Raw genomic sequence first — 26,466 nt, 5'->3', positions numbered from 1 at the left:
TCTGGTTTCATCTATAATATACCTCACCTGCTCATCCCTCCTTCCCCTATGCCGAGCATTATTTCAAAGTAAATCCCTGATGTGTTTTATTGGTAAATATTTCAGTACGTATCTGTAAAGGAAAGACGACCAAATTTTTATCCTCAGCTGGTTCTTTTCACCCTCCTAGACCCCTTCTCCATGTTATTCAGACATTAGTACTGAGGGTAAAAAATGCTTTCAGTATTTATAAGCATTATGTTACCAAATGGAATATTCTGTACAAAGATCCAGGTTTCTAATTCTGGAAGAAGGATTTCTATATGAAAATGAGCATGATACATGAAAAAAAATTAATGATAATTTGAAACAAAACAAAAACTTCTCTCCTAGGCCACACCTAAAACATTTAGTTAAGGGAACTTTAGAGGGTCCTGTGTTACAATGAAGGTAAAACACAGGGAAACATAAGTAAATTAAGGTGATAAATTAGTTAAGAGTGTACAAGAAAGCAAAATTATAGGCTGATGTTGCTTATGAACATAGTTAGAAAAATCCTAATGAAATGTTAACCAGTCCAACAATATATAAACAAAATTGTAATCAAGTTGGATTTATCCTGGAACTGCAATGATGGTTTAACATTACAAAATCAGTATTTGAAATCAGAGAGGAAAAAAAATTATATCGCTAAATGCAGAAAAATTTTTAATAAGATTAAATTCTGATGGTGATTAAAGCAAGAAAACCGTTAGCAAACTCAAAATAGAAGGAAACTTCCTTAATCTGGTGGAGGGCATGTACCCAAAACCTGCAATAAATGTGTTTGATGATGGGTCACTAGAAGCATTCCTTTCAAAATCAGGAATAAGACAAGGATGCTCACTGTCACTGCTTTTCTTTGATATTGTATTGGAGGGCCTAGCCAGTGGTATACAACAAGGAAGAGGAATTTTAAAATAACAGTTGGAAACAATTATCTGCAGATGATATGATTTCAGATTATTTTTATTGGCTGCATAGACAAGCAATGAATAGAATTACTAAAAAGAATTCGACAAAGAAAACTAGATACATTTTAAAAAGGCATTTCTATATGCAACAACCAGTTAACAAACACACATAAAAAGTACTCTGTAGGATACATAAAGGTCTACAGAAATAAAGGAGGGAACAAAAGAAGCATAAAATGTGGTCCCTGATGACAAAGGGCTACAGACACCTGCCACAAGAAAAAAATGATTCCATCTGCAACAAGCATTTAGAGGAGAATTATGTTGAGGCTGAATGATTGAGGAAGGTTTCAGAGAGGAGGAAGGATCTTTGTATTCCAGCTATATATAAAATTTGCGTGTCAGCTTGAGGAATCACTTCTCACATTGTGAGTTATAAAACCCTTGACAGCATCTGCTGACCTGACCCACTGGACTATGGGTAGGGCTCTGTCCTACTTGTTTGCCGCAAGCATTTGCCAGGTAGCTGAGCATATGTCCCACACAGAAAAATAGAGGGCATATGACTTCTTGAATGACATTGGTGTCTGTAAGCAGAACATCCCGGTCACTTTCCCTTTGCCCATCCCTTCTGACATCAGTGATAAGAGTTATTTTTCCTTCTCATGCTGATGAGTTGAGCAGCACTACCAACCTTTTACAGTGCTAAGTATTTCTTTCTCCATCGAGATGTGATTCCTGTAACTGTCATCATGGACTGTAAACCTACAGGATCAAAGGAAAGCTTTGATCCCCTTTGTTCAAAAATAGAAAGTTCACCAGAAATGTACCCTGACCCTGCCTTATGCTCTTGGGATGCCTTTCTCAGTGATGAAAAGTATACATCTTTTGGAGGTCATCTTCCTAAGCAGGAAAGCTTGAAAATGTTAACTTTGGCAATAAATGAAGTACACCTGCTGTCTTCTGTTGAGATGGTTGGTTCTGCCGCCTCACAGCACTAGACTGGGTTTTAGTTGGGCACTATGAGGTGGTCTGCTGACCTTGGCTTTCCTCATACTTGGGGACAGTGGGTGGTAGTATTGCACGCTGCTCTAAGTCTCTGGAACATCATGGAGTAGATTTTCTGAATGCTTCTGGTTTTTTAGAAAAATGTCACCGAGCAGGAGCACAAGCAGTCCCTGCAGCTCACATTCCGTTCACTGTGCACGTATTTTAGGTAAGTTTATATTCCTTTCACTTGTCAAATATTTCAAATCTTTGCAAAGTCATTTTCTTTAGCTGTCCCTTCCTTTTGTGTGTTTTTGGAGTAGTACTTTCGTCTGCTCAGCTAGAAAGCTACATTTCTGTAGTTAGTCATCACTAAGCACAGGAGTGACCCAAATAGTGGTAAAATAATAATCTTGTTGACAGCTAAACCAAGTCCCAGTCATTATAAGACAATTTAGAGTTGAACCCATCGAGGATCTCTTTGAACACTTCAGTTTCTAAGTGAAAGCCGAAGGAGTTTGGGGTCCTGTACTTAAGTCTACAAACCCAGCCACATTAAAACTAACTGCAGAAACACATGGTAGTTTGCAGAAGGAAATGTTCTGGGAGGGGAGAACTTGGAGATTGTTATGTGTTTTGACTACCAAAGAAGCTAATGGGCCTGTAGGCTGCATCACTGGAGGTATAAACTCTCGAAGGAGGGAGGGAACTAAAAGCCCGAGCAACTGCCTGCAAGTCAGACTTTTACCTGGTGTGGATGCCAGACTTAGAGGTCTGTCTGTATAAAATGCGTTCAGAATCGAGCAGCAACGATGATGAAAGAGCCTGGGGCTGTCACGTGAAGAACATTTGAAGACACAGGGAATGTTTAGCCTGGATTATCAAGTTAACAGTCATGAGATTAGGTGTATTTCGTATTGGCGTCCAGTGCGATTCATTCATCCAATTTATACCCCATGATCTCTTCTAAGAACTGGAGGATTTGAGTGTGTGCCTATGGAAGGACATGTGGACAAACAGTGGCATGGTCCCAGCTGGGACCATGGCCTGTCTTCCTGACCCAAACTCCTCCCATCCTATAGAATTGACACTGAAATATTTCTGGATTCTTTTTTGGAACCTTTTAAGATAGAAAGCATGAAAATCCCTTTCCTGAAGCCAGGTGTCATGACTAGTTTGTGTCCTTTCAGTGATAAGGATCCAGGCGGCCTTCTCCTTTTACCTGAGAAAAACGACCTGGCCGACATGAACATCAGCGAAGTCCTGGCTGTCATGAACACTCTCCTCTCTGTTGCTGCTCGAGAGGTATCTGATGGCTGCCTCCCTGTTTTCTTCATGCTTTTAGGAGCACATGATACAGTAGTCACTTGTGATTTCCCTTTCAGCCTCATTTACAGTATGAATGTCCTCCGTTACTTGACCATTACAGGTGAACACAAAGGTGTCCCAGGTAGCCCCTGCAAATGAGTGAGGGAACACTTCCCAGTTCTTGGTAGTTAGCAAGGAATAAAACACAGAGGTGCTACTAAGGCTTCTTATGAAAAAAGAGGAATGGATTTATACCAAGTCTCCTTGCAGTGTCTGTCAGTGAGCCCAGCACATGGTGATGTATTAGTGGTGTGAATTTTGTGGAAAATGACTTTGACTTTTTTTTAAAGATTTCTTAGCCATTTCACAAATTAATCAAATCTGAAAATATGTTCTTTTTCCTGTGCTAATGGTATTTTTTAAATTTTGCTTTTTTTTTTTTTTAAACATGAAGGATTTTATTTCTCAAAATGTAGTTCATGCTCCAACTGGATCAGAGTCACATGGCACGTTTGACAGAAATTTGGATTTCTAGGTCCCACCCCAAGCTATTGCTTTAGAATCTCTAGGGACAGGGTTTGAAAATCTGCCTTTTTACCAAGCACCGCAAGAGATTCTGAAGTGACAGCACCTTTGCACTAGGGAACCGAGATCTACCTCTTTGGATTAAATATGGGAACCAGAGAGTTAGAGGAGATTTTATCGTAGGACAGTCCAAACCACACCCTTGAGATAACTAATGGTATGGACTTTAAGATATCTTGTCTTGTGGCTGAACTTAGTGTCTTTAAATCTCTTACATTTTTGCTAGTGCTTTACTGATTTCAAGTTGCTATTAGAGCCTTGATTTCATTCATTCCCAGATGCCTGGAGTGAAAGGCCGGTTAGTAATTATTCCCCCAGTTCACCTATAGGGACCTTAGAGAGCTAGTAGTGTGACTGGGTTACCATTAGCCAGGGTCACACTGAGGTGGACCACTGTTTAGACCTGGTATGAATTTAAATCCAGGGTTGGGATTGCACCATGATGCCTCTATTTTTTAAGGTAACATCGACTTTATAAGCCTTAACTTTATTTTTGATCAATGCTCTATTTTCTGCTGTCACATTCATTTTCTCTTGCTTTCTGGCTTATTTCCAGACTCTTCTACCCATCCCTGAGTCTTCCTTAACAATCTCACTCCAATCTACTGCTCATCAATGTTTGCTCTCTGCCCTGTTTAGCCACGGCTCATTCTTATCTCTGTCTTTATTTCTGCCATTTCCCACACCTTCCCTTTCTTGTTCTCAGACCTCTGAAGCCTTAACTGAGCTCTTGCCCTCGCCAATCTTTCTTCTTTCCTCACATCATCAGTGCCACTGGGCAGAAAACTTCAGTGTTCTCACCTGGTTTTCATAGGTGTTAATTCTGCCTCCTGTGTGAGGAGTTGGTGAGTGCTAGAGCCAGGACTGAAACCTGAGCAGTCGACTCCGAGTCTTGTCCTCTTTCCACTAGATCAGACTTACTGTAAGATGCGTAATGAGATAACAATTGTCCAAGAGAATTTCCTATCATTGTTTATCATTTAGAGATCAAATGTGTGTCCTTTCTTCCCTTTTATTTACCTGTGATACAAAGGAAGTTAGAGATGTCATGGAACCTCCTTGCCAGAGATCACTGCAGCCATTTACATATTTCTCTGAATTATCTTTCAGTAAAAACATTTATCGTTATACTAAAGAGGTGGGGTTAGAGCAGGAAAAAAATTTAAAGGTGGCCTAAAATGTACCTAGTGTGAAACTGTTCTCATAACTCTGTTAATTCAACAAATATCCACTGAATGCCTGCTGTGTTTAAGGCCCTGTACTAGGCACAGGGGATACAATGATAAAAGCACAGTCTTGAGGAGCAGACAAACATGTAATCAGGATGTTTATCAATGCACACAGTGCTGCAAGGACTGTCAAAGAAGTGAGCACAGGGTCCTGTGGGTACAGAAGAGCATACCTACCGCTGTCTGGTGGAGGGCGAAGTGGAGCTGGGGAAAGGCTTTCTGGAGAAGATGGTGCTGGAGCTTCATTTGAGACCATGAATAGGTTTAACCAAGCAAAGAAGAGGAAGGAGACATTTCAGATGGAGGCAGCAACATGTGCAAAAGTCCAGTGATGAGATGGGGAGGAGGAGATATTTGAAGAGGAAAATGATAATTGAGAGACTTTGGACATGCTGTGAATTCATGGTTCTGGTAGGGCTTCAGGTGATGATCTGGTTGCACACTCAGGAGATAAGTCAGTGTTGGAGATTTTGCCATCAATGACAAACAGGTGATAGTTGAAGCCATGACTGTAGATGGCATCACATCACCATGCAGGAGCATCTTGGGGGATATCTGCAGAGGGGCAGCCAGGAGAGTAGGAAGGAGTGGCAGGAAGAAATTCAGGGGAGACAGAAGCTGAGGAAGGAGAGGGTTTCAAGAGGGACAGTGGTCAGCAGAGTGGTCTGAGGTCAAGTGGAGAGGCTTTGCCCTCTAGGAAGTAGATGGCTTTGAGGAGTGGTGTCAACAGAGGCAGTATAATGGGAGGGGGGAGAAAAGCAAAACCAGAGCAGATGTGGGCAACTTTCTAAATGAGATACACATACAAAGAGTATGCGTGGACGGACAGCTTGAAGAGACGCCTGTCTGTTGTAAGGACTAGACGTTATCAGTATCTTCGAAGTCCAGTCCCTCAACACCCGCATGCCCTTTTATGGCGCACCCTCCTCCTTCCTCGCCGGACATCACCACCACTCTGAAGTTTGTAGTCATCATTCCTTTGTTTATTCCATCAAGTTATCCCTACACAGCATGTCCGTTTTGCCTGGTTTTGACCTTTAATGGAAGGTCAAGCAAACATCCTGGAATCATATGGTATACAATCTTCCATGACTTTTTTTCCTGACTTAGCAGTGTTTTGTTGATGTGTGTGCTGCTGTTTTTTTGACTTGTGCACAATATTTCCTTTATGAACATTGCACAATTTATCCATTTTATTTTGAAGGGATAGTTGGGTTAATTCCAGTTTAGCGTTGTGTTATGAACATACCTCATGTGGTTCCTGTGTGCAAGAGTTTTTCTATAGAGGTCAAGTGACTCTTCAAAGAGACTCCTGAGAACAAAGATGATGATTAGAGAGCCACAGAGGGATGAATAATTATTTTTTTTAAGGTGGGAGAGATTTGATTGAAGGTTCAGGGGAAGGAACCAGAGAGAGGAGATTTGAAGATGTGAGAGAAAGAAGAGATACCGGTTGCGTAAGGTTCCCGAGGTGGCAGAAGGAGATGTCCTATGGAGTAAAAATCATTTGTAAAGCTTCTGAAAAGCTGGAGGGCAAGAGAGGAGTTTTCATAATACCGTTGTTCTTGGTCACTTCTGGATTGAACACTCTTTCATGACTGTTCCCATATCCATAGTATTTTTTTGCTGGTGGCAGCTGATCCCTTAGAAAATGCCCTTGGCTATGTTCTGTGAATGGCCTTCTCGTGAACTATTTCTGTATGTCTCCTCCCTTGTAGTGTGAGCTGTTGATGCTCAATGGGGCCCAAGGGGAGGCTGGCTCTGTGCTGTTCTCCCTGTTCTGGTCCGTCCAAGGCAGCCTGCTCTCCTGGTGCTACCTGCAGCTGAAGAGCACGGATTCTGGAGCCAAAGATCTTGCTGTGGACCTTATTGAAAAATGTGAGTTTCAATGTAAAATCCATGAAGACATATAGGTGTTTGGGTTTGACTCTGTGTGTATCCTCTTCTGTAGTAACTCATGCATTGGGTGTGCATATGGCTTTCTTTTCTTTATTACAATTCAGATCTCTGATCTGTTTTTGTCTTCTTAAAATGGAATTCTATAGCATGCCTTTTTGCCCAAAGTTTCCTGTTTTAACATGGTAGTATGTCTAAGTATTTTTATTGTACAATTAGATCATTTCACAGCCTAAACATTGCCTCTGCGTTCATACAGCACTCTTAGATGATGTTTTCACTTTTCAGGAGTGAGAGCCTGTCATCCCTGTTTTAATCAAAACATCTAAAAATGGAAGTCTTGCACTTTTAAAATCTAAGATATATGAGCACTGCCGTGACTCAGATTCATGTTCTATAAACCCACAGAAAATTATGTGAAACCCACCAGATTCTGAGAAATTTTATGTGGAAAATTCAGTTCCATCAAACTCAGTTTCAGAAGCTGTGACAAAAATGCTTACAGTATTAGGTCCTGCCACGCAGAGCTTGGCCTGTTGGGTTGGCACAGCTGATGCATGGGCCCATCATAAACAACGGGAAAGGAGAGGCTGACAGCTGGGTCGCTGAGCCATGTGACTTCACCTATAAAAGTGATATCTCCCCATCATCTAAAAGTAGCAAAGACAAAAACATCACTCACTTTAAAGGGAACATTTTACTGAAATTTGCACTGTTTCTCCCTGCCAGAGGAATGTGTTTGGATGGTGCTTCATGGTCTTCGTGGTCCTGTGGAATCCCCTCCACAGCTTCTCTGGCTCTCTCCAGCTTTGCCCTGGGTGATAACTAAGCAAGTAATGTTTCCACTATATAAAATATTAATTATTTTCTTTATGTTTTGGTAGATGTGGGACAGTTTCTGGCAAGCATGAGAGTGATTTTGGAATCCCTTCTATCGCAGTATAGTGGCAAAACCATTGTAGAGAGATTGTGTAACTCAGTGTTTTCAATGGCAGCTCGTCAACTGGTAAGAAAAAATGGCAGCTATTTGTAATGAGTGGGGAGGGAACTGGGGATAACGCATGCCCAGGCAGCGTCTGAGGTGGACACTAAACGCTTTGTCCATCTTCCTTTAGGTCATCTTCCTGCTGGACTTCTGCATGTTAGACATTTCACACTGCACACTCTTGAGAGAGTTTAGTGCCTTAACAGAACAGCTAAAGAAGCTCTGCGGTGACCCTGCAGGAGAGCTGAATAAGGTAACTTGAGCTGGCACTTGAGCCTGCTTTGTATCCTCTCTCAGGAGTAGGGTGACCATGCCGACTGAAGCATAACCCCTGACTGCAGAGCTACACAGATAAATTGCCTCTGAGACCCCCGTTATTTTATCAGGGGCTTTGCTGACAAGGATAAATGCCAGTCCAAGTTGATTTGGCATGATCAGCATTAGGAGGAGATGCAGAAAAGAAGCTATATATAGATTAGTCTCATCCTTATTATCTTATGAGGTTATATAAAAAAATCATAAGCAAATAACCAGATTGAAGTCCAGAGGGGAAAATGTACATTGAAAGGCAAATTAGAAGATTTGGTATTTCAAAGAATTTTCTCTTACTTAATTTTGTAGTACACAAAGTTTTTTTACTATCTTGTTTGGGTTTTACAATAACCCTGTGGCAGTAGAAAGGGCATATATATTTAATAGGCAAAAAATAAAAACTCGGCCGGGCGTGGTGGCTCACGCCTGTAATCCTAGCACTCTGGGAGGCTGAGGCAGGAGGATTGCTTGAGCTCGGGAGTCTGAGGTTACTGTGAGCTAGGCTGATGCCGCGGCACTCTAGCCCGGGCAACACAGTGAGACTCTGTCTCAAAAAATAAATAAATAAATAAAAAAATAAAAACTTAAAAAAAAGAAGGAAGGAAGAATGGACTCAGATTTGCCAGGGTCCCAAGTTTGAGGTCTTCAAACTCCTAACTCAGTGATTTTTCCACTGGAAATTCATGTTAGTAATGATTTGTAGAAAATAGTACCGTTAAAAGTTAAAAGCTGGTTACAAAGTTCCTACTGTGTAATAAAAGCACGTCTACTCTGCCGAACGATGGATATATGTGGTCTGTTGGTGGAGATGGGAACCTCAGATGATGGTTTGTTTAGGGCTGTCAAAGCCCATCGGCCTGGGCCACCGATAGAGAAACTGTCTACTACATGTGGCTGGGTGTTGAGTGATGAGAACCTTTTCTCCTCTAACTCATTTGTTTGCATAGCTGGATGTTGAGACCTGGCAACAGGAACAGCCTGTGGTATTACACACATGGACTAAGGAATCTACTCACAACTATGAAAATAATTGCCATGAGGTGTCTGTCTTTGTTAGCCCAGGGGCTACCTATTTTGAGGTGGAATTTGATGAGAGGTGTGAAACTGAAAAAAGGTAAGCCTCCCATGTTCTTTTTTCCCCAAGCAATAATGGAGCAAAAATGAAAGAAGGAAAGTAATAGAGATTATGCCTTCACAGGTATGACTATCTGGAATTTACTGATGCTAGAGGTGGGAAAACACGCTATGACACAAAAGTTGGCACTGATAAGTGGCCTAAGGTGAGTGTATTCCCGGAAAGAGATGAAATATTTCTGCGCCAAGTTTTCCCCTTTGTGAGCCTCAGGGAGCAATGGAGGTATGGTCTTTGAAGGGAAGCATTTGTGTAATACTTTTGTCAAAAGAAGGGCTTACATCAGAGTTTCACAAACTACAACCTGTCACCTGTTTTGTAAATAAAAATTTTTGAGAACACACAGGCACGATTATTTGTTTATGTATTATTTGTAGCTGCTTTGGCACTCACTGGCAGAGTTGAGTAGTCACAAAAGAGACTACATGATCCAGAATTTGAAAATATTTAGTATCTGGTTCCTTTTTTTTTTTTTTTTTGGAGACAGAGTCTCTGTCACACGGGCTACAATACAGTGGCGCCATCCTAGCTCACTGCCACCTCAAACTGCTGGGCTCAAGTGATTCTTTGCCTCAGCCTCCCAAGTAGCTAGGACTATAGGTGCGTGCCACCATGCCTGGCTAATTTTTTGAAGAGATGGAGTCTTGCTCTTGCCCAGGCTGGTCTCGAACTCCTGACCTCAAGCGATCCTCCCTACTCGGCCTTCTAGAGTGCTAGGATTACAGGTGTGAGCCACCTCGCCTGCCCAGCCCTATCTGGCTCTTTATAGGAAAAGTTTTCCAACCATTGGTTTGTATCAGTGTTGTCCAGAGTAAATGGGGAGCTTTCATACTGAGCAAGAAAGGGCTGATGGGGCCAGGAGAATGGCCCAGACCATGGTGGTGAAAGCCCCGAGTCCACCTCACAGTTAGATCCACTTCATCTCCTGGGCTGGAGGTTGAGTGCTGCCTCAGACTGTTGACCTCTCTGCTGTCAGTGGTCTAGGTTGGAAGCAAAGGAATGAGCAGGTGTGACCACTGGCTGAGTAGGTAGTGGGCAGATGCACATCCAAGGTTTAGAAAGCTGAGTAGCAGTTTTTTGCCAACTCTGCTTCTTCATGAGGTACAGTCATGAATTTTCTGTTTCAGTCACCCCTTTGTACTTTTCTCTTGTAGTAGTTTTGGACTCGTGGAAATTGAGACCAGTTTTATCCTTTTTTTTTTTTCTTTATGTTTTTTAGTTCCACCCCCCCATTTTAAATTTAGATTTTTTTTTTTTTAGGGTTGCATATAGTATATATATTTTTTTTTTTTATTTCAGCAAGTTATGGGTGTACATATGTTTAGGTTACGTGTGTTGCCCTTGGTTCCCCCCCCCCACCGAAGTCCGTGTTTCAAATATGTCCATCCTTCGGGTAGTGCGCATTGCACTCCTTGTGTATACAAATACCCATCCCCTCCTCCCTCCTCCCCCCTCCTCCCGCCGCCCTCCCCGTGGTACAGATGTTTAGGTTACGTGTGTTGCCCTTGGTTTGAGACATGAAGAGCTTGCTTATTACTGAAATGCTTCCTCCTCCAACCTGTTTGACCACGTGACTTCTGTTTGTCTCTAGAAAGTGACCTTTAAAGCTGGTCCTCGGCTGCAGTTCCTCTTTCACTCTGACAGCAGTAACAATGAGTGGGGCTACAAATTCACCGTCACCGCCTATGGCCTGCCCGACGTTGCCGTGTCTTGGGGGTTGGACTTACAACTCCTTGTCTCCCGGCTGATGGGACGCCTCGCCTCCCAGTGCATGGCACTCAAGTCTGCGCGTCGTAAGTCCACGTCCCTGTTCCTTCCTTCTTCTCACAACCATGCTGAAGGGTGAGGTGCACACTCTCTCAGAGGTCGTCTCCATGTAATGGCAGAGCAAGGTGTTGATAATATTCCCTTTGTTTCCCTTAAACCAAACTAGATAAAATGTCTGCTTGACACCGTTATCAGGAAGCTTCTTGACTCAGCTTTGGAACACATCACAAAGGATGCTGTGGATTTCCTCTGTCTGTGGAGGAAAAGGAGGGAGAGGGAGGTATTTTTTAGCAGCATAGTTAATCAGTTTTTTGTAAGTTGAGTTAGGTATAATCCAACCAGAGGCAGAAGTATAGAATAAATTAATTGTGTATCTTTTAAATATGTGAATATTTATGTAAGTGTATGTAGAGATGTGAATATGGATTTCATCTTAAAATGATATGTTCAAATTAGTTATTAAATTCTTCCAAGGAACAAGGATTATAGAATAAAACTTCCTACTGTATTTTATTTCTGTATCATTTCTTGAGTTTTTCTCATTGTAAAAGTAAAATATCATAGAAAAGTTACATAATGGAGAAAAACCAAAGGAAAGTAGAATCATAAATATTATTAACATTTTTATTTATTTCCGCCATCTTTTTTCCTATGCTTAGTTTAAATATATATATGATGGATATTTAATGATTATATTTTACAAAATTAAGTTTACAAATTGTGAATGTTTTCCCATAATTAAATATTCTTAAATGGCCTCCCGTTATACTCTAGGGGTGGTTCGCATTTGATTTTCAGCTCACTAAACAAATTAGTCATTTCAAAGGTACCTTGTAACTGAAGTTGTTCTACAGAATAGCAGCATTTCAGGATTTATTAGTTTAGGTTAATCTGCGATACGTGTTTATGAAGTATCACAATTATATTCTGGTAAGTGTGGGTGAATTTCCTCCAAGTTTTTTTTTTTAACTTTTTCTTTGCCAGTTTAAAGATTCTCAGTGTATTAAGGAAAAAATAGAACTTTTATGAGCCTTCTTCTCTTTCCAGAGTTAGGAAGTAACATGGCTGTACCTCAGGCAAAAATGGCATTAGTCCTAAACTCCCCTTTGTGGAAACCTGTCTTCAGGCATCAGATTTGTCCAGAGTTGGAATTAGAAGCAAGCTGGCCCACTCACCCCCACCAGGATACTAAGGAGGTATTTACTCTTCTATTCTCTTTATATTTGGAGTGGAAACTGTTTACCAATATTAATTACTTTAAATTGTAAATATTTGTGTTGACATCTTGTCACCCCATTAAGTAGTTAGCTCCTTGAGGACAGAAACTATCCCTTGTGAATTATCTCCACTGTGTACCACAGGGGCTAGTATGCAATGGGTGTTCAAAAATATTGAATGAATGACTCTTCAGGTGCTCAGTAAATCTTGATGGAGTTATCAGACAAACAAATGGAGTATACTTCTAGTGCCTGCTGAGTCAAACTTTAGAGTAAATGATTTGTGCTATACCTTTTGTTTGCTATAGAAGTATAGCACATTATTTAGATGTATAGTATTTTAAAAACTAAACAAGTCTACCCTCTGTCTCTATTTTTCATTTCTGCTTCCCTCTATTTCTGTTCTACTACTACTTCTCCCCCCGCTGCCCCCTGCCACAACCCCGCCCCAGGTTATTTGGTAGTTAACCCTGAATCCAGTGGTTCTTCCTCAGTTTCTCCTCTTCTCTTGCATCTAACTGTTCCATCTGCCTCCTTTATTGACCTTTCTTTACTCCTCCTTCTCTAAACGGTAGGCTTTATTCAGGCTTCCTCCTCTTCCCCACAACCCACCAAGACTTCATCCATCGTCTCTGCTCTCATCCACTGTCATATCTGCAGGAGTAATTCCTAAGTATCAGTTTCCAGTCCTGGTTCTTCTCCCAGGCTTCAGTTACCTGTCTCCATCTTCCTGTTAGGTACTTCCATTTCAGTGTCTTTCCTGACTCCTGTTAACTCAGAAATGTAAAACCGAATGTCTTCCCAGCTGCTTACTTCTGTGATTGTTGTTGTCGTTTCCCCAGGCCTTAGGCCACTGCTCCCTAGCATTCCCTACGTCCCCACCCTGCTCCCACCCTGCCTGTCCACTCAGCTGCACGCCCTGTGGATTCTTCCTGGTGATGTTCATCTCTGTCCTTTCCTCTGTCTCTTCTTTTATCCAGGCCCTCATCTCGCACCTGCATTATGACACTGGTACCTACCAAGTTTTTTTTTTTAATCACTGCATTATCTTGTCATTCCACTGCCAAGCACCATTAATGGCTCCCCATTGCCCACAGGGTGAAGTCTAACTCCTCAATGTGACAGTCAAGGCTCTCTGCAGTCTCCTTTCACCTTAACTATCTGACTCTAGTTCCCACCACTCCCCAGCTGAGACTTCAGGCCAGGTCAGTCTCCCCACTGACTCGTAACCTCTGCTAATGGTTATGTTCCTCAGGGCCAAACCTGCCCGTCCTTCAGGATCCAGCCTAAAGCCCATTGTCCTCCAGGAGACTTTTCTTAATTACTTTAACCCACCAGGATCTCTCTCCTTGGAATTCTCTGCACTGGGTATCCCTTCTAGGCATTTGGCACTTGATAATCTTTTGCTTTATGGTAGTGCTAGTTTTAATGCTTTTAATGTTTTATTTATGTTTACCTTTTTTTTTTTTTAACCCATATATCTGTCTGGTCTTCCTAAAATAGATTTAAACTTCCTGAGAGTATGCACCGTGTTTTATACTTCTGCTTTGGCCTAGTAGTTGCTCAGTAAATTTTATTTTTTGAATGAATGTGTTAAACATGATGGGTTTTGCCTGTTTGTTTCCAGGTTAAGAACATTCCTGATGATCCCTGCCGCCATTTTCTTCTTGATTTTGCCCAGTCACAGCCTGCTCAGAACTTCTGTGGGCCATATTCAGAACTTTGCAAAGGATTCATACAGGCATGTAGAAAACAGGCCCCAAAGACAGATATAGTTGCTGGTTCCACTATTGATCAAGCTGTGAACGCCACCTTTGCTGCTCTGGTGTATCGCACTCCAGATTTATATGAGAAGCTGCAAAAATATGGTAACTTATATTACAGGGAATATTTTTGATCTGAAGGCTAATTGCTAAGTTTTAAGAAAGCCTATCTTAACTGAAAATTTTAAAATATTTAAAAATATAAACACATTTCTACAACTGTAAACATCATCTTGTTAGTTCTGTTTTGCCAGTCAAAAGATTCATGGGCAATTTATAGTTAACAGATTGTAATGTGTGGCAGACAAGTAGCCTTGAGTTTCAGAATTAGCAGATAATTAGTGATTATCCAGAATTCTCAAGGAAAACTGCCAAGAAATTTGATGGAAAGAAGCCTTAACTTGGGTCATGGTCCCAACACAAAAACTTAGAAGTTGTGCAGCTTCAGGTTAATCAGACAACCTTTCTGCACCTCAGTTTCCTTATCTGTAAAATCAGTTTAAAGTTGATTAGCTCTAACAGTCTAAGAAATTCCAATTAAAACCACAGATGTTTAAGTTACTGAGTGTGCTAATAATCTAGGAAAAAAATGTGGATATTCTTTTTTTTGTTGTTATTGAGACAGAGTCTCACTCTGTCACCCCAGGTAGAGTGCAGTGGCATTATCATAGCTCACTGCAACCTCAAACTCCTGGGCTCAAGTGATCCTCCTGCCTCAGCCACCTGAGTAGCTAGGACTATAGGTGCATGCCACCACACCTGGATTTTTTTTTTTTTAAGAGATGGAGTCTCACTGTGTTGCTCAGGTGATTTCAAACTCCTAGCCTCAAGCAATCCTCCTGCCTCGGCCTTCCACAGTGTTAGGATTACAGATATGAGCCATGGCACCTGGCCTTTACTTACTTGTAATAGTGTTTCTACTTTAGAAATTATTAGTTAGAAGTAACACAGTGAACCCATACAGGTATTTGTGGCTTAATTGGTGATTTTTTTCTCCATGCCTCTTTTACTACCCCCAATGTGTGAGTGTCAGGAGGACTTTTGTGTACTTTAGCAGATTTAGAAGGAGATACTTTATGCTTAATATTACAGTCGTGAATTGTGTTACCTGAATGTAATCTCTTCATCTCTCCTTTCCCCAGTAAACAGTGGAGGCAAGATAGCCCTGAGTGAAGAGTTTGCACAGGTGTATTCCTTGGCAGATGGGATTCGAATATGGATGGTAAGATTTTCCTTTGCTTGTGGTTTTAGTATATTGTAGGTTTTCCCACTGTAATTTCATGGATTAAGATAAATAGTTCTCAAGAATATAACTGTAGAATTTTTTTTAAAGTAAAGCTCAATGATATTCATGAATAGATATAAAATAATTTAGAAACCTTGAAATCATAATTTGGTGAGAATTGAAAGTATTCATAGTAAACAGGTTTCAGTTGAGCTCTCCTTTAGTAACTGCAAAGGTCACTCCATGGAACTCCTTAGACCAGGACGAAAAGCTTGTTTTAGATACTGGGTGACCATTGACAGTTTTAGGTGGAGGGGAGGTCTCTCAGGTATATACTTTAGAAAAATGGTTCTGCATCATTGTTGTATGACAACACTGACCTGGAAGAACCAAATGTTCATCAGTAAGAGAATGGACAAAAAAAAAATCGTATGTTATTATATAATACTATATTACAATGAAAGTGAATGAAATAGAGCTACATGTATGAGCATGGAGGACTCTCACAAACTTGATTAGAAAAAGAAAGTTGCAGAAGAATACATAAGTACAACATAACTTATATGAAGTTTAAACACAAACCAGTCTATATGTTATGTATATAAATATGTAGTGAAATTATACAAATGCACGGAAATGATAAACACCAAATTCAGAAGAATCATTTGTATTTCTTGGGTGTGGAGATGAGTACCTATATATTAGTATTATTGTTCTTTATATATTTATATGCATCTCAAATATTGTACAGTAATTGAGGGAAAAATCTTTAAGTAACAGGATAGTGGATGGATAATGAAATTGAAAGCAGAAGACTAACTACTACTCAGCAGTAGTTAGATGAGGAGGAGACAAAATAATCTGTAGGACTTTGTGATTGATGTGAGTGGTGAGCAGGAAGGAGAAATACAGGACAGTTCCCAGGTTCCTGGTTTGGGTGAGTTGATGGGTGGACAGGATTGACCAGGATAGGAAAAGGATCTTGGAAAAGGGAGTAGAGAGGTAAGTTCAATTTGGGACATGTTGAGTATGAAGACATCTAGGTTATCTGAGACATCTGGCTGGAGAGTTTAGTAAATGAAAGAATCTAAAGAACTGATGCTTCACATAAATATCAAGATAGAGATAGGGATAATGTCAAATCATTTGTAATAGTTTATTTTTAAAAAATATGAGTTTATACAGGAACAGACAGCTTTGGACAGAATCCATAGTGACTAGGACATAGTTGGTACCCAATATAGACTGAGTAGATAGAGACCAAGATGAACAGGATCTCCCAAAAGAAACTAAGACATCATCATCAAAATGGTACAAGGAGGCCGGGCGCGGTGGCTCACGCCTGTAATCCTAGCACTGTGGGAGGCCGAGGCAGGCGGATTGTTTGAGCTCAGGAGTTCGAAACCAGCTTGAGCAAGAGTGAGACCCCGTCTCTACTAAAAATAGAAAGAAATTAATCGGACAAAATACATAGAAAAAATTAGCCGGGCATGGTGGTGCATGCCTGTAGTCCCAGCTACTTGGGAGGCTGAGGCAGTAGGATTGCTTGAGCCCAGGAGTCTGAGGTTGCTGTGAGCTAGGCTGACGCCACGGCACTCACTCTAGCCAGGGCAACAAAGTGAGACTCTGTCTAAAAAAAAAAAAAAAAAAATGGTACGAGGAGAATCAGGAGAGTAGGTTGACAGAGAAACCAAGACAGTAGTAGATGTTGAAAGAAAAAGAGTGTCTGATAAAGTGAACTATCACAGTTCAAGTAAAAAGGGTTTGACAGTTGGCATGTTGTAGATTATGTTTCTAGTTTAGGACAGACTGCAGACAGTTGGACAAGAGGCCAACCTTCTCTTCAAGACCTTGGCCTCATATGCATCACATGTGGCCATCTACCTGGGCTGTCAGCGTTGTGTCCCATGCTGTGACCATTGCCTGGGCTGGTACTAAGAGAGCACCATTCTCTTCCTGGAAGTCTCAGCATCACTTAGAGGTGTTCCCTCATTCAGGGTAGAATAGATATCAAATTTTGGTCCAACCTCTGTGCAAACTGGGTGTGTGACCCTAACAAGACTTTTCATTTCTCTAGATCTTAGCTTCTTTATCTGTGCTAGGTGGGCTTTAGATAAAGGGCCCCTCCAGCACCAGTGTTCTAGAAATTTTTAAATAATAAGGTCATGGTTACGAACCCCTCCCAAATAACACAGAAGAGAAAGTAGTTCTGCAGATAACACCTTTAGACAGCTTCAAAGCCTGGATGACTTCTAGGACAAACAAAAACAGCTCAGTCCTATGTCCTCAACAGCTGAATGGTAGCTACAAAGTCCTCTGTAATCTCAACACTGTGTACTTTTGAAGTAGTTTTCTGTGGCTGCCCTTGCTAGCCTGCATGGACAGCATAATTATGTGGCTCAAATCCTCTCCTCAGTTAGAGATGAAGCAGAAGTCCCTGATGAGCCTGGGGAATGAAGCAGAAGAAAAACGTGGTTCAGAAGCTGCTGAGGCCAACCCTGAGAGCCTGGGTGAGTGTGCTAATGCCAGCTGGCATCACCAGGCCTTCTGTTTTCATTTGAGAGCCTAGAAAACCAGTGATCTGCCTTGTAGATTAATTTAGTTGAGACTGCGTTGACCTAGGGAAAGTAATACAGGCGCTAAATGTAGTTTTCAAGGATGTATCACAAACAGAGAAAATGCCAGAGAGGAGTAGGTGTTTATCGATATGCTCCAAATGGAGCATCTTTCTAATTATTTCTCTCAGGAGTTACTGGGTATTTTTTGAGGTACATCTTGTTATGTTTTTAAAGCGTGCTCACATTGAAATTTCATGGTGAAATTAAAAAATTATAATACTATGATTTTGGAAATGATATCATGATTATGTTATTTTTTAAAACTTTTTTTTTTCGAGACCGAGTCTTGCTCTGTTGTTCAGGCTGGAGTGCAGTGGTGTGATCATAGTTCACCGTAACCTTGAATTTCTGGACCTAAGCAATCCTCCTGCCTCAACCACCAGAGTAGTTGGGACTGTAGATGTGTGCCATCATGCCCAGCTAAATTTCTTTTATTTTTCTTTATTTATTTTTTTTAGAAACAGGGTCTTGCTATTTTGCCCAGACTGGTCTTGAACTCCTGGCCTCAAGCAATCCTCCTGTCTTGGCCTCCCAAAGTGCTAGGACTACAGTTGTGAGCCACTGTGTCCAGCAAAACTTTTCTTTTTTTTTTTCAGAGAAATATACTGAAGTTTTTATAGATTAAATAGTGTGGTGCTGGTATCTGCATGGAAATAATCCAGGGAGTGTGGGGAGTTGGTAGAAGTGAAACAGGATTGGCCCTGAGCTGATAATTATTGAAAGCTGGGTGATGGATCCTTGGAGGGGTCCTTATACCTCTTTTTCTATGTGTTTGAAAATGTCCACAGTAAAACTTTTTCAAATGTGCTGATAAGTCCCGGTGACATCTCGATCTATGAGATAAAATTTGATTCTGTTCTGTCAGTAGATGTGTACATCACCGTATTAAGGAAGGTGTTTCTTGCCCTAAACTGTGAAGTTTTAAATGGATTATTTTCTCTCCTAAAGTAGGCAATAAATTTAATTTTGACTTTTTTTTTTATTACTGTCTTTATTTTTTGCGTTTAGCGAAAGAGTGTATACAGAAGAGTCTTCTGTTACTAAAATTTCTGCCCACGGGCATAAGTTCAAAAGAAAGCTGTGAAAAATCAGTGACTGCCGACGAAACTGATCATCTGCAGCCACTTGACAAGCGCCAAAGGACAAGCTCTGTGGTGGAAGAACATTTCCAAGCCTCGGCATCTCCCACTGAAGCGGCACCCTCTGCCACGGGAGACCGGAGTCCCGGCGTGGATGTCCAACCGAAGCTGCTGCCCAGCAGTGGCCCTCCTGCTGCTGAAGTGTCCTCTGCCACAACGGAAGAGCCCCTGTCACCTTCCACACCCAGCCGGCGGCCTCCCTTCACGCGAGGGCGACTCCGGCTGCTCTCCTTCCGATCCATGGAGGAGGCCAGACCTGTGCCCACAGTCAAAGAGAAATACCCTGTGCTGAAGGACGTCATGGACTTCATTAAGGATCAGTCACTCTCGCATGAGAGGTGAGCCGGTCATTACCTTCCCAGGACTTTCTCTTCTCAAGCCATAGGTTCCCAATCTAGTTAAAGGCTTGCAGTTCATGTTAAAAATGAGCAATAATATTTAGGATTGATCCAGACTTGTTTTATAATATTCAAGAAAAAAATGGTGATTTTTTTTTTCCTTTAAAGAAGTATTTTTTTTACTTAAGATTTGTACATTACACTGTATATAAAGTATATATCAAGAATGTACTGTTAGAATAACAAAAGGAAGCATTTATTTTGGTAGCTGCCACTTGTAAATTTGTCTTATTTTAACACTGGGAGAAATTTAAGACTGGATATTTTATGTCAAAATTGCTGTTCATGGGCCTACATCTTTGGAAGTGTTGTATGTTTTAAATTAGTGAGGAATTTCCTTCCCTAAGAATTAAAGCTTTGTCTCTGTGGGGAAGTGAAGATATCAAAGTTCCTTTTCAAGTAATTAGTTTTTAAAAATGAGTTGTTGGACTTCTGGACAGTTGGTGTGAACTGATTTGTAATAAATCAGTTTACTAAAAATAGTAAACAAGTATGGATATTCTTCCTATATGGTATTTCTAATACTTCACAATAGCATTTCCTTTTTATTAATATGGCAGCAGAACTTGGGTGGAGGGTATATTTTCTTTCTGCTCCCACACAGGAGTTTTCTGGGGTTTCTGACTTGAGTTCTGTCTCCAGTGTTGTAAAGGTTCTTTCCTTGAGAAAAGCCCAAGCCCAGAGCATCCTCGAAGTCCTGAGGATAATTCAGTATTGTGCAGAGTCCCTCGGACAGCCTCACTGCTTCCATCCACCTTTTATACTTTTCCTGTTGGAACTTCTGACCTGCCAGAAAGATTTTACCAAGTAAGTGCAAATGACAAGTCTGCAAGGAAAATAGATCATTTTAAAGGAATCTTAGTTGTCTTCTCTCATTAATAACTCCATCATTTCCATGTAGGATACACATTTACATTTTTGGTTAATTCATTCTCTCATCCCAAGGAGAAATGAGTTATATCCTTTTAGTAAGTACCAGAAACATGTTTATTCCTCCTGATGAATTTATCAGCTTTATTTTACCAGACAATGAGAATCGTGTTCCTCATATAACCATAGTCATCATTTGCTGCTGGAAGCTGTGAGCTAAATGTATGCTCATTTATAGTAATGACATTAATCTAAGAACTCACAAAGTGGTTCTAACATTCACTCAGTAAATATTTTTTGAGTGTTTCCTATGCCAGGCACTGTTCTAGGTGTTATTTATATAGCTGTGGACAAGGCAGACAAGGTCCTATTCTAATGGAGCTTTTATTCTATTGAGGAGAGAGACAATTTTAAAAAATGAAAAAAAGGTCAGGTAGTGATATTGGTATATGGTGATTTAGTACAGAGTGGCCTAGTTTGGATGGTCAGGAAAGGCCGGCTGAAGAGATGACATGTTAACCAAGAGATCAGTGACCAGCTGAGATGAGGGGAAGAGCATTAAAGGCAGAAGGCAAAGGTTCCAGGGTGGGAACGACCCCGAGGCACAGAAAGCCAGTGTGGCTGAGTGAGAGGGGAGAATGGAGGAGACGAGGTCAGAAAGTTAGGCAGGAGCCTTTATCATCATAAGATATTTGGATTTTATACTGAGCTGTCATGGGAAACCACTGGAGATTTTTAAGCCCTGGAGGGGCACACTTTGATTTGTATTTGTAAACGATGCCTCTGGCTACTATGTGAAAAATGGTGGAAATAAGAAAAGCAGTTAGGAGACTGTTCTAGTAGTCCAGGTAAGAGATGGTGTTGGTTTGAACCAGGCAGTGGTACTAGAGATGGAGAGAAAAGGATGAGATTCAGGTATATTTTGAAGGTAGTATTGTCAGGACTTATTGACAGATTAGACGTAGAGGGTAAATGAAAGAAAGGAATCATGGCAAAAGGAACTCCTAGGATTTTGGAGTTTCTGCTTGAGCGGATGGGTGAATGGTGATGCATGTGACTGAGGGAAAGAGTATGGAAGAAACAGATTGGGGTGAAAATCAGAAGTTTCGTTTTGGCCATGTTAAGTTTGAGCTGCTTTTTGGACATCCAAGTAAAGATATCAAGAAAACAGAGGTCATAATCTAAAGTTCTGGAAAGAAGTTAGGACTAGGGATAGAATTTGGATGCCATCAGCATATAAGTGATATTTAAAGCATGAGACTTCCCAGAAAGAGTACAGAGCTGGACAAGAAGGGCCCAGGACTGAGCCATAGTCAAGCAGAGGAAGAAGAGCGATCTAGCAAAATAGACTAAGAAGAAGTGGCCATTGAGGTAGATCAAACCCCAGGGGATGGTGGTGTCATAGAACCCAAGAGAAGAATATATCTCGGAAGGTAAGAATGGTCAATTTTGTCAGAACTTATGTGAGAGTTTGAGAAAAAAACACACTGGATTTGGCAATGACCGAAAGCCCAGTTGGGCTGGGTTAAAAAGAGAATGGGAGTGATAACATGGAGTGACCACAGACAATTGGTTCAAGAAATCTGGCCGTAAAGGGGAGCAGAGAAATGGGCCAGTAATTGGAGAGGGATGTAGGGTCAACTGAGGATTTTCAAGAGATATTAGAGTACTTTTGTGTGCTGGTGGGAATGAATCAGCAATGAGGAAAAGCTTAATGCAGGAAGAGAGGGACAATTTACAGTAGCAGCCACGTAAGTAGAGAGAACCAGGGAGGCGCTATCTGTGGCAGCGGGAGGAAATAGTATCGGTAGAGATGCAAGTTGGCTGGCAGATTTGGTGGTGCAAAGATGAGGGGATGCCTATGTGATTATTTGTGTTTTTTTAAATACAATATAAGTGAAATGCAATATCAGTGAAAAAGTGAAGGTTGAAAAGGAGGTGGTAGAAACTTAAGGATTAGCAGGAAAGTTTTAGATAGTAATGAAAGTTGAGAAAGTCCACTAGATTGCTTGACAATTTTGAGTGCTTATTTGAGAATTATGGTTGTGAATTTAAAGTGGTACCAGTCAGCTTGGTTGTGTGGTGTTTCCTCCAGCAGCATTCGGCTGTTTTGATAGATGTATAAAATTTCTCAGGCAAGCACACGCAGGAAGAAAGAGGTGAGGGAGTTGGTGTTTGCCGAGGTGTGATTGTGGGCCATGGAGTCTAAGCCGAGAAGGGAGCAAAGAGAAAGTGTGGCGGGAGTAGCAAGTGCTGAATGGAAGGCAGTGGCCTGGGCTGGGGCGTGAAAGAAAAGGCTCTGGGAGTCCTACACTGGGAGAGCAGGAGGAAAGCTCGGGCAGAGTAGGATGCTCTGAAGTCAGTCTTCAGAGGTGACACCGTCATGTGATGACATGGTCAAGGAAATGACCATCACACTGGGATGGCTAAGGGCATGGAAGAAAAGATCATTGGAGGTGAAGATGGCAGAGAATTGAGATAAAAAGGAAAAGAGGTATCATTCCTGGGGATATTGAGGTCACCAAGGTGGTAAGAATCAAGGTAGAAATGACAGTGAGCTTGGTGCTAAAGTCATCAGTGAAGGGAAGCAGAGGGGTGGGCGTGATTGTGTGCAGAGGGCTAAAGGAGGTAATTTGTGAACGATATTTAATACAGTGTCTGGCATTCAAGTAGTGGTGGGAAGGATGGTTTTTATGTTCACAAAGAAAGACAAATAATTGTCACTCCATACTTCTGCGTAACTCTCTTGACCTAGTTAAATGGATTCACTTGCTGTTTTGTCCATTACTTTCTAAAGTTATTATATTTGTATTAAGTTCCTGTGCTGCTTTATTGAGTTTGCTGCTTCTTGGCTCTTTTTCACGTAAGGAGTAATGATTATTTAAGTAAAAGATGTTCTGGCAATTGAGTCAGTGATTTCCTCTGTTTCTAGTTATTTTGGACACTTGGAAGGCTGCGGTGCTGAGCTGCACAAAGCAATTCGAGATGCTTACTATCAACTTGTTCTGTTTTTGGTCAAAGCAATTAAAGGATTTAGTAGCATAAGTGACAGGTACTGGATAACTTTATAATTTCTAAAGAAAAAATGTATTTTTTCTGATTATAAGAGAAATACATGTTCGATATTAAAAATATAGAAAAGCACAAAGAATGAAATAAAAATAACCTCTAATCTTGCCCTCTAGAGATAATTGCTAATGTTAGCTTAGCATATTTTCTCCCAGTCTTTTTTCTATCTGGTGTGGATGGGTCTGGGTTTATCTAAGAATGCTATTTTCAGTTTTTGACATTATCTATTATATGTAGTTTTAAAACTTATATAAAGCCATTTCCAAGCCTCCTCCTTAGTTAAGTGGTTTAAATATAAGCCTTAAATCAAATTATCAGGAGGTGATTTTTACTACTTGGTCTTTTACCGTAAGATGCCTCCATGGTAGTCCTGGCAAGGTGGAAACCTTACACCTTACAGAGTTCTTTTGCTTAAGCTTTAAAGAATGTTCGTATGGAGTACGAGAAATTTGAAAAGAACTCAAACTAGCAATGTGGAGTTCCCTTCTGCTTTCCAATTACAAACAAAGCAGGTCACTGACTTGTGTTATTTCTGTTGTTTCTGGGCAGCTTCGATAACTGTCACTTTCGTGGCCTCTTTAGGTCCTTGCTTCCTGCCTTATCCTGTGTTCAGACAACGCTGCTTCATCTTTTGGATATGGGCTGGGAACCTGGCGATCTTACCTTCTTTGTTGATATTCAGTTACCAGAGCTCCTCATGAAAATGTCACAAGAAAATATAAGTGTCCATGACAGTGCGATCAGGTAAGAACACAGTCCTGCACTGTGCAGTTCTGAATTACAGGGATCCTAGTGTGGGGGTAAGAACACAGACTCTTGGGGTCAAACTGTCTCTGTAATGTCCTGGCTTTGCCACATACTAGCTGGGTTACCGTGGACAAGCTATTTAACCCCTGTGTGCCTCAGTTTCCTCATCTTTAAAGCTGGAGATAATAATGGTACCTGCCTCTGAGGCTTGTTATGAAGAATACATGAGTTATATCTTTAAGTGTTTGGAACAGTGTCTGGCAAGTAGTGGTGCTGTCTAAACTGGTGGTGGTCATGGTGCTATTGTGAACTCTGAGCACGAGGATCCTCTGCGTTTTTGGAGATCATAGTATAGCTTGTTGAACTGGAGAATTCTTTTCTACATTTTTTGTTACATGTATGTGTGATGTTAGCCACTATAACCTCCTGCACATTCCAAGGACTTGAATTCTAAGAAAAACTAGTATGTGAAGTTTTTTTTTTTTTCTTTCCAATTTTTATTTTTAAGAGATAGGTTCTCATTATGTTGCCCAGGCTGGCTTCAAACTTTGGGCTCAAGTGATCTTCCCGCTGCAGCCTCCCGAGTAGCTGGGACTACAGATGTGCGCCACTGCGCCTGGCTTCTTCCCAGTTTTGACCAGTGTTTCTCCACTGCATTCAAGTCCACTTACTCCTTAGCCACTCGTGTGTGAAGAAGAGAAAGGAGAAGAGAATGGGAGAAGAAAAGCAAATGTTAAGAGAATAGGAAGTAAATAAATGAATGAGTTGACACTGGGATAATTTTCACTCTCTCAGAAGAGATATTCTGGGAAAGGGGGACAGAATGAAGGTTGTCTCCTTTTTAAGTAAGCTCAGCCTTCCCCCTGCTGTCAGAGGGCACTGCTGGCAGAGAGACAAGGCACAGCACTGGGGGTATCAGCGTGCTGGTGGTTTAGCTATCCGCCTGCTCCTTGTCTGAAGCTTTGTCTGCCCCTGCACAATGCAGCCTTTGGGGGTGGAACCACATCCTTCACACCAATCCCTACAGCACCTAGCCCAAAGCTGAGTATGAGTAGGCCTGAAATCATTTTGTTGGAATGCATGCATGAATGAATGTGTATTTGTTGCTTGGTAAATATTTTGTATTTTCTATCAAGCAAATCCTTTTGTGTTTAAAATTCTGGTCACTAAAATAAACTCTAACCCAAAATTATGGAAATTTATAATGTAGCATCTAACAGGATCCTATGAGATTATCTGTCTGAAACTTTATTTGAAATGAGGAAACTGAGGACCAGGGCTAAGTCACATGTCAAGGTCTTACAGCAGCTGGTGGTAGAGCTGAAGTCACAGGGTCTCCCGGCTCCCTTCTCATGCTGATTCCACTAGGAAATACTAACCATGTCCAAATCAAACTTCTTTTTTTAAATAAAATCATTTTATTTGGCCCCAGTGCCTGGCACATAGGTTCACCACAAATGACTGTTGAGTGGAAATATGCCATGTGGGTACAACCTTTCAAGCTCTAATTCCTTGCCTATTGTAATCTACTGTAGAAAGGGCTTCTCCCTTTTTATTGGTATATATGTATCAAATACCTGACAAATCCTGGGGCTTTGAAAAGCAATTGACCTTTTCTTCTCAGAAATTTAAAAATGCCCAATCTAATAGATCCACAGGACACAGAGTCTGCTAACCAGTGCCTTCCTGGGTTTTGGGAGAGGCATGCTTTTCTCTCTTTATGTCCTTCTTTCAGCCAATGGAGTGAAGAAGATGAGCTTGCGGATGCCAAGCAGAACTCAGAATGGATGGATGAGTGTCAGGATGGCATGTTTGAGGCCTGGTATGAAAAAATAGCCCAGGAAGATCCAGAGAAGCAGAGGAAAGTAAGACCTCTCAACTAGAGTAATCTGAAGTGATTTGCTAGTTTGGAGAGGGGAGTTTGCCTGGGGGGAGTGGTGGCAGGCTGTCTCCTGAGAGGGCTCCAGGTGGCATTCAGTACCCTCGTGTCTGGTCTTCAGCCTGAGGGCTCTGAATCCTGATCTGACCACACTGATCTGACCTGTGAGAAGGATTCACAGGGAAATCGGCTCATGAGACTGATGTACAATATTAGGTGCCATTTACTAATTTACAGTGAGAAACAGAATTCCCGGAGGGCCTGGGCTCTAGTGTCCTTGGGGCAGCACATTCTCTTCCTGTAGGCAAGCAATGTGGGAAGCCACATTTCGATCAGAAGGTGGCCTGGTGAGCTCGGAGCAGCCATGTGTCTGTGGCATCAGAGTTACAGGATTCAAATGTGTAAAGG

The 26,466-nt window shown here is 41.2% G+C and overlaps 1 protein-coding gene across 1 annotated transcript in view; it reads left to right on the top strand.

Annotated features, from left to right (window-relative positions):
• The window catches only part of ZZEF1 (zinc finger, ZZ-type with EF-hand domain 1), a 149,480-nt gene that overhangs the window by 81,974 nt on the left and 41,040 nt on the right, over positions 1-26,466 (top strand). Inside the window, exons 17-33 of the mRNA XM_012652560.1 lie at positions 2,078-2,148; positions 3,110-3,224; positions 6,760-6,919; positions 7,822-7,943; positions 8,053-8,175; positions 9,182-9,348; positions 9,433-9,514; positions 10,958-11,159; positions 12,181-12,329; positions 13,978-14,218; positions 15,256-15,335; positions 17,755-17,848; positions 18,965-19,433; positions 20,136-20,300; positions 23,296-23,415; positions 24,015-24,176; positions 25,915-26,044. Coding sequence (XP_012508014.1) covers positions 2,078-2,148; positions 3,110-3,224; positions 6,760-6,919; positions 7,822-7,943; positions 8,053-8,175; positions 9,182-9,348; positions 9,433-9,514; positions 10,958-11,159; positions 12,181-12,329; positions 13,978-14,218; positions 15,256-15,335; positions 17,755-17,848; positions 18,965-19,433; positions 20,136-20,300; positions 23,296-23,415; positions 24,015-24,176; positions 25,915-26,044 — 2,652 coding nt within the window. The remainder of the gene's footprint in view (positions 1-2,077; positions 2,149-3,109; positions 3,225-6,759; positions 6,920-7,821; positions 7,944-8,052; positions 8,176-9,181; positions 9,349-9,432; positions 9,515-10,957; positions 11,160-12,180; positions 12,330-13,977; positions 14,219-15,255; positions 15,336-17,754; positions 17,849-18,964; positions 19,434-20,135; positions 20,301-23,295; positions 23,416-24,014; positions 24,177-25,914; positions 26,045-26,466) is intronic.

This window comes from Propithecus coquereli, unplaced genomic scaffold (assembly GCF_000956105.1).
Source record: "Propithecus coquereli isolate 6110/MARCELLA unplaced genomic scaffold, Pcoq_1.0 Scaffold390, whole genome shotgun sequence".
NCBI classification, from domain to species: Eukaryota; Metazoa; Chordata; class Mammalia; order Primates; family Indriidae; genus Propithecus; species Propithecus coquereli.
The sequence above is the reverse complement of the archived record's forward strand: the minus strand, read 5'-3'. Positions and strand labels throughout refer to the sequence as shown.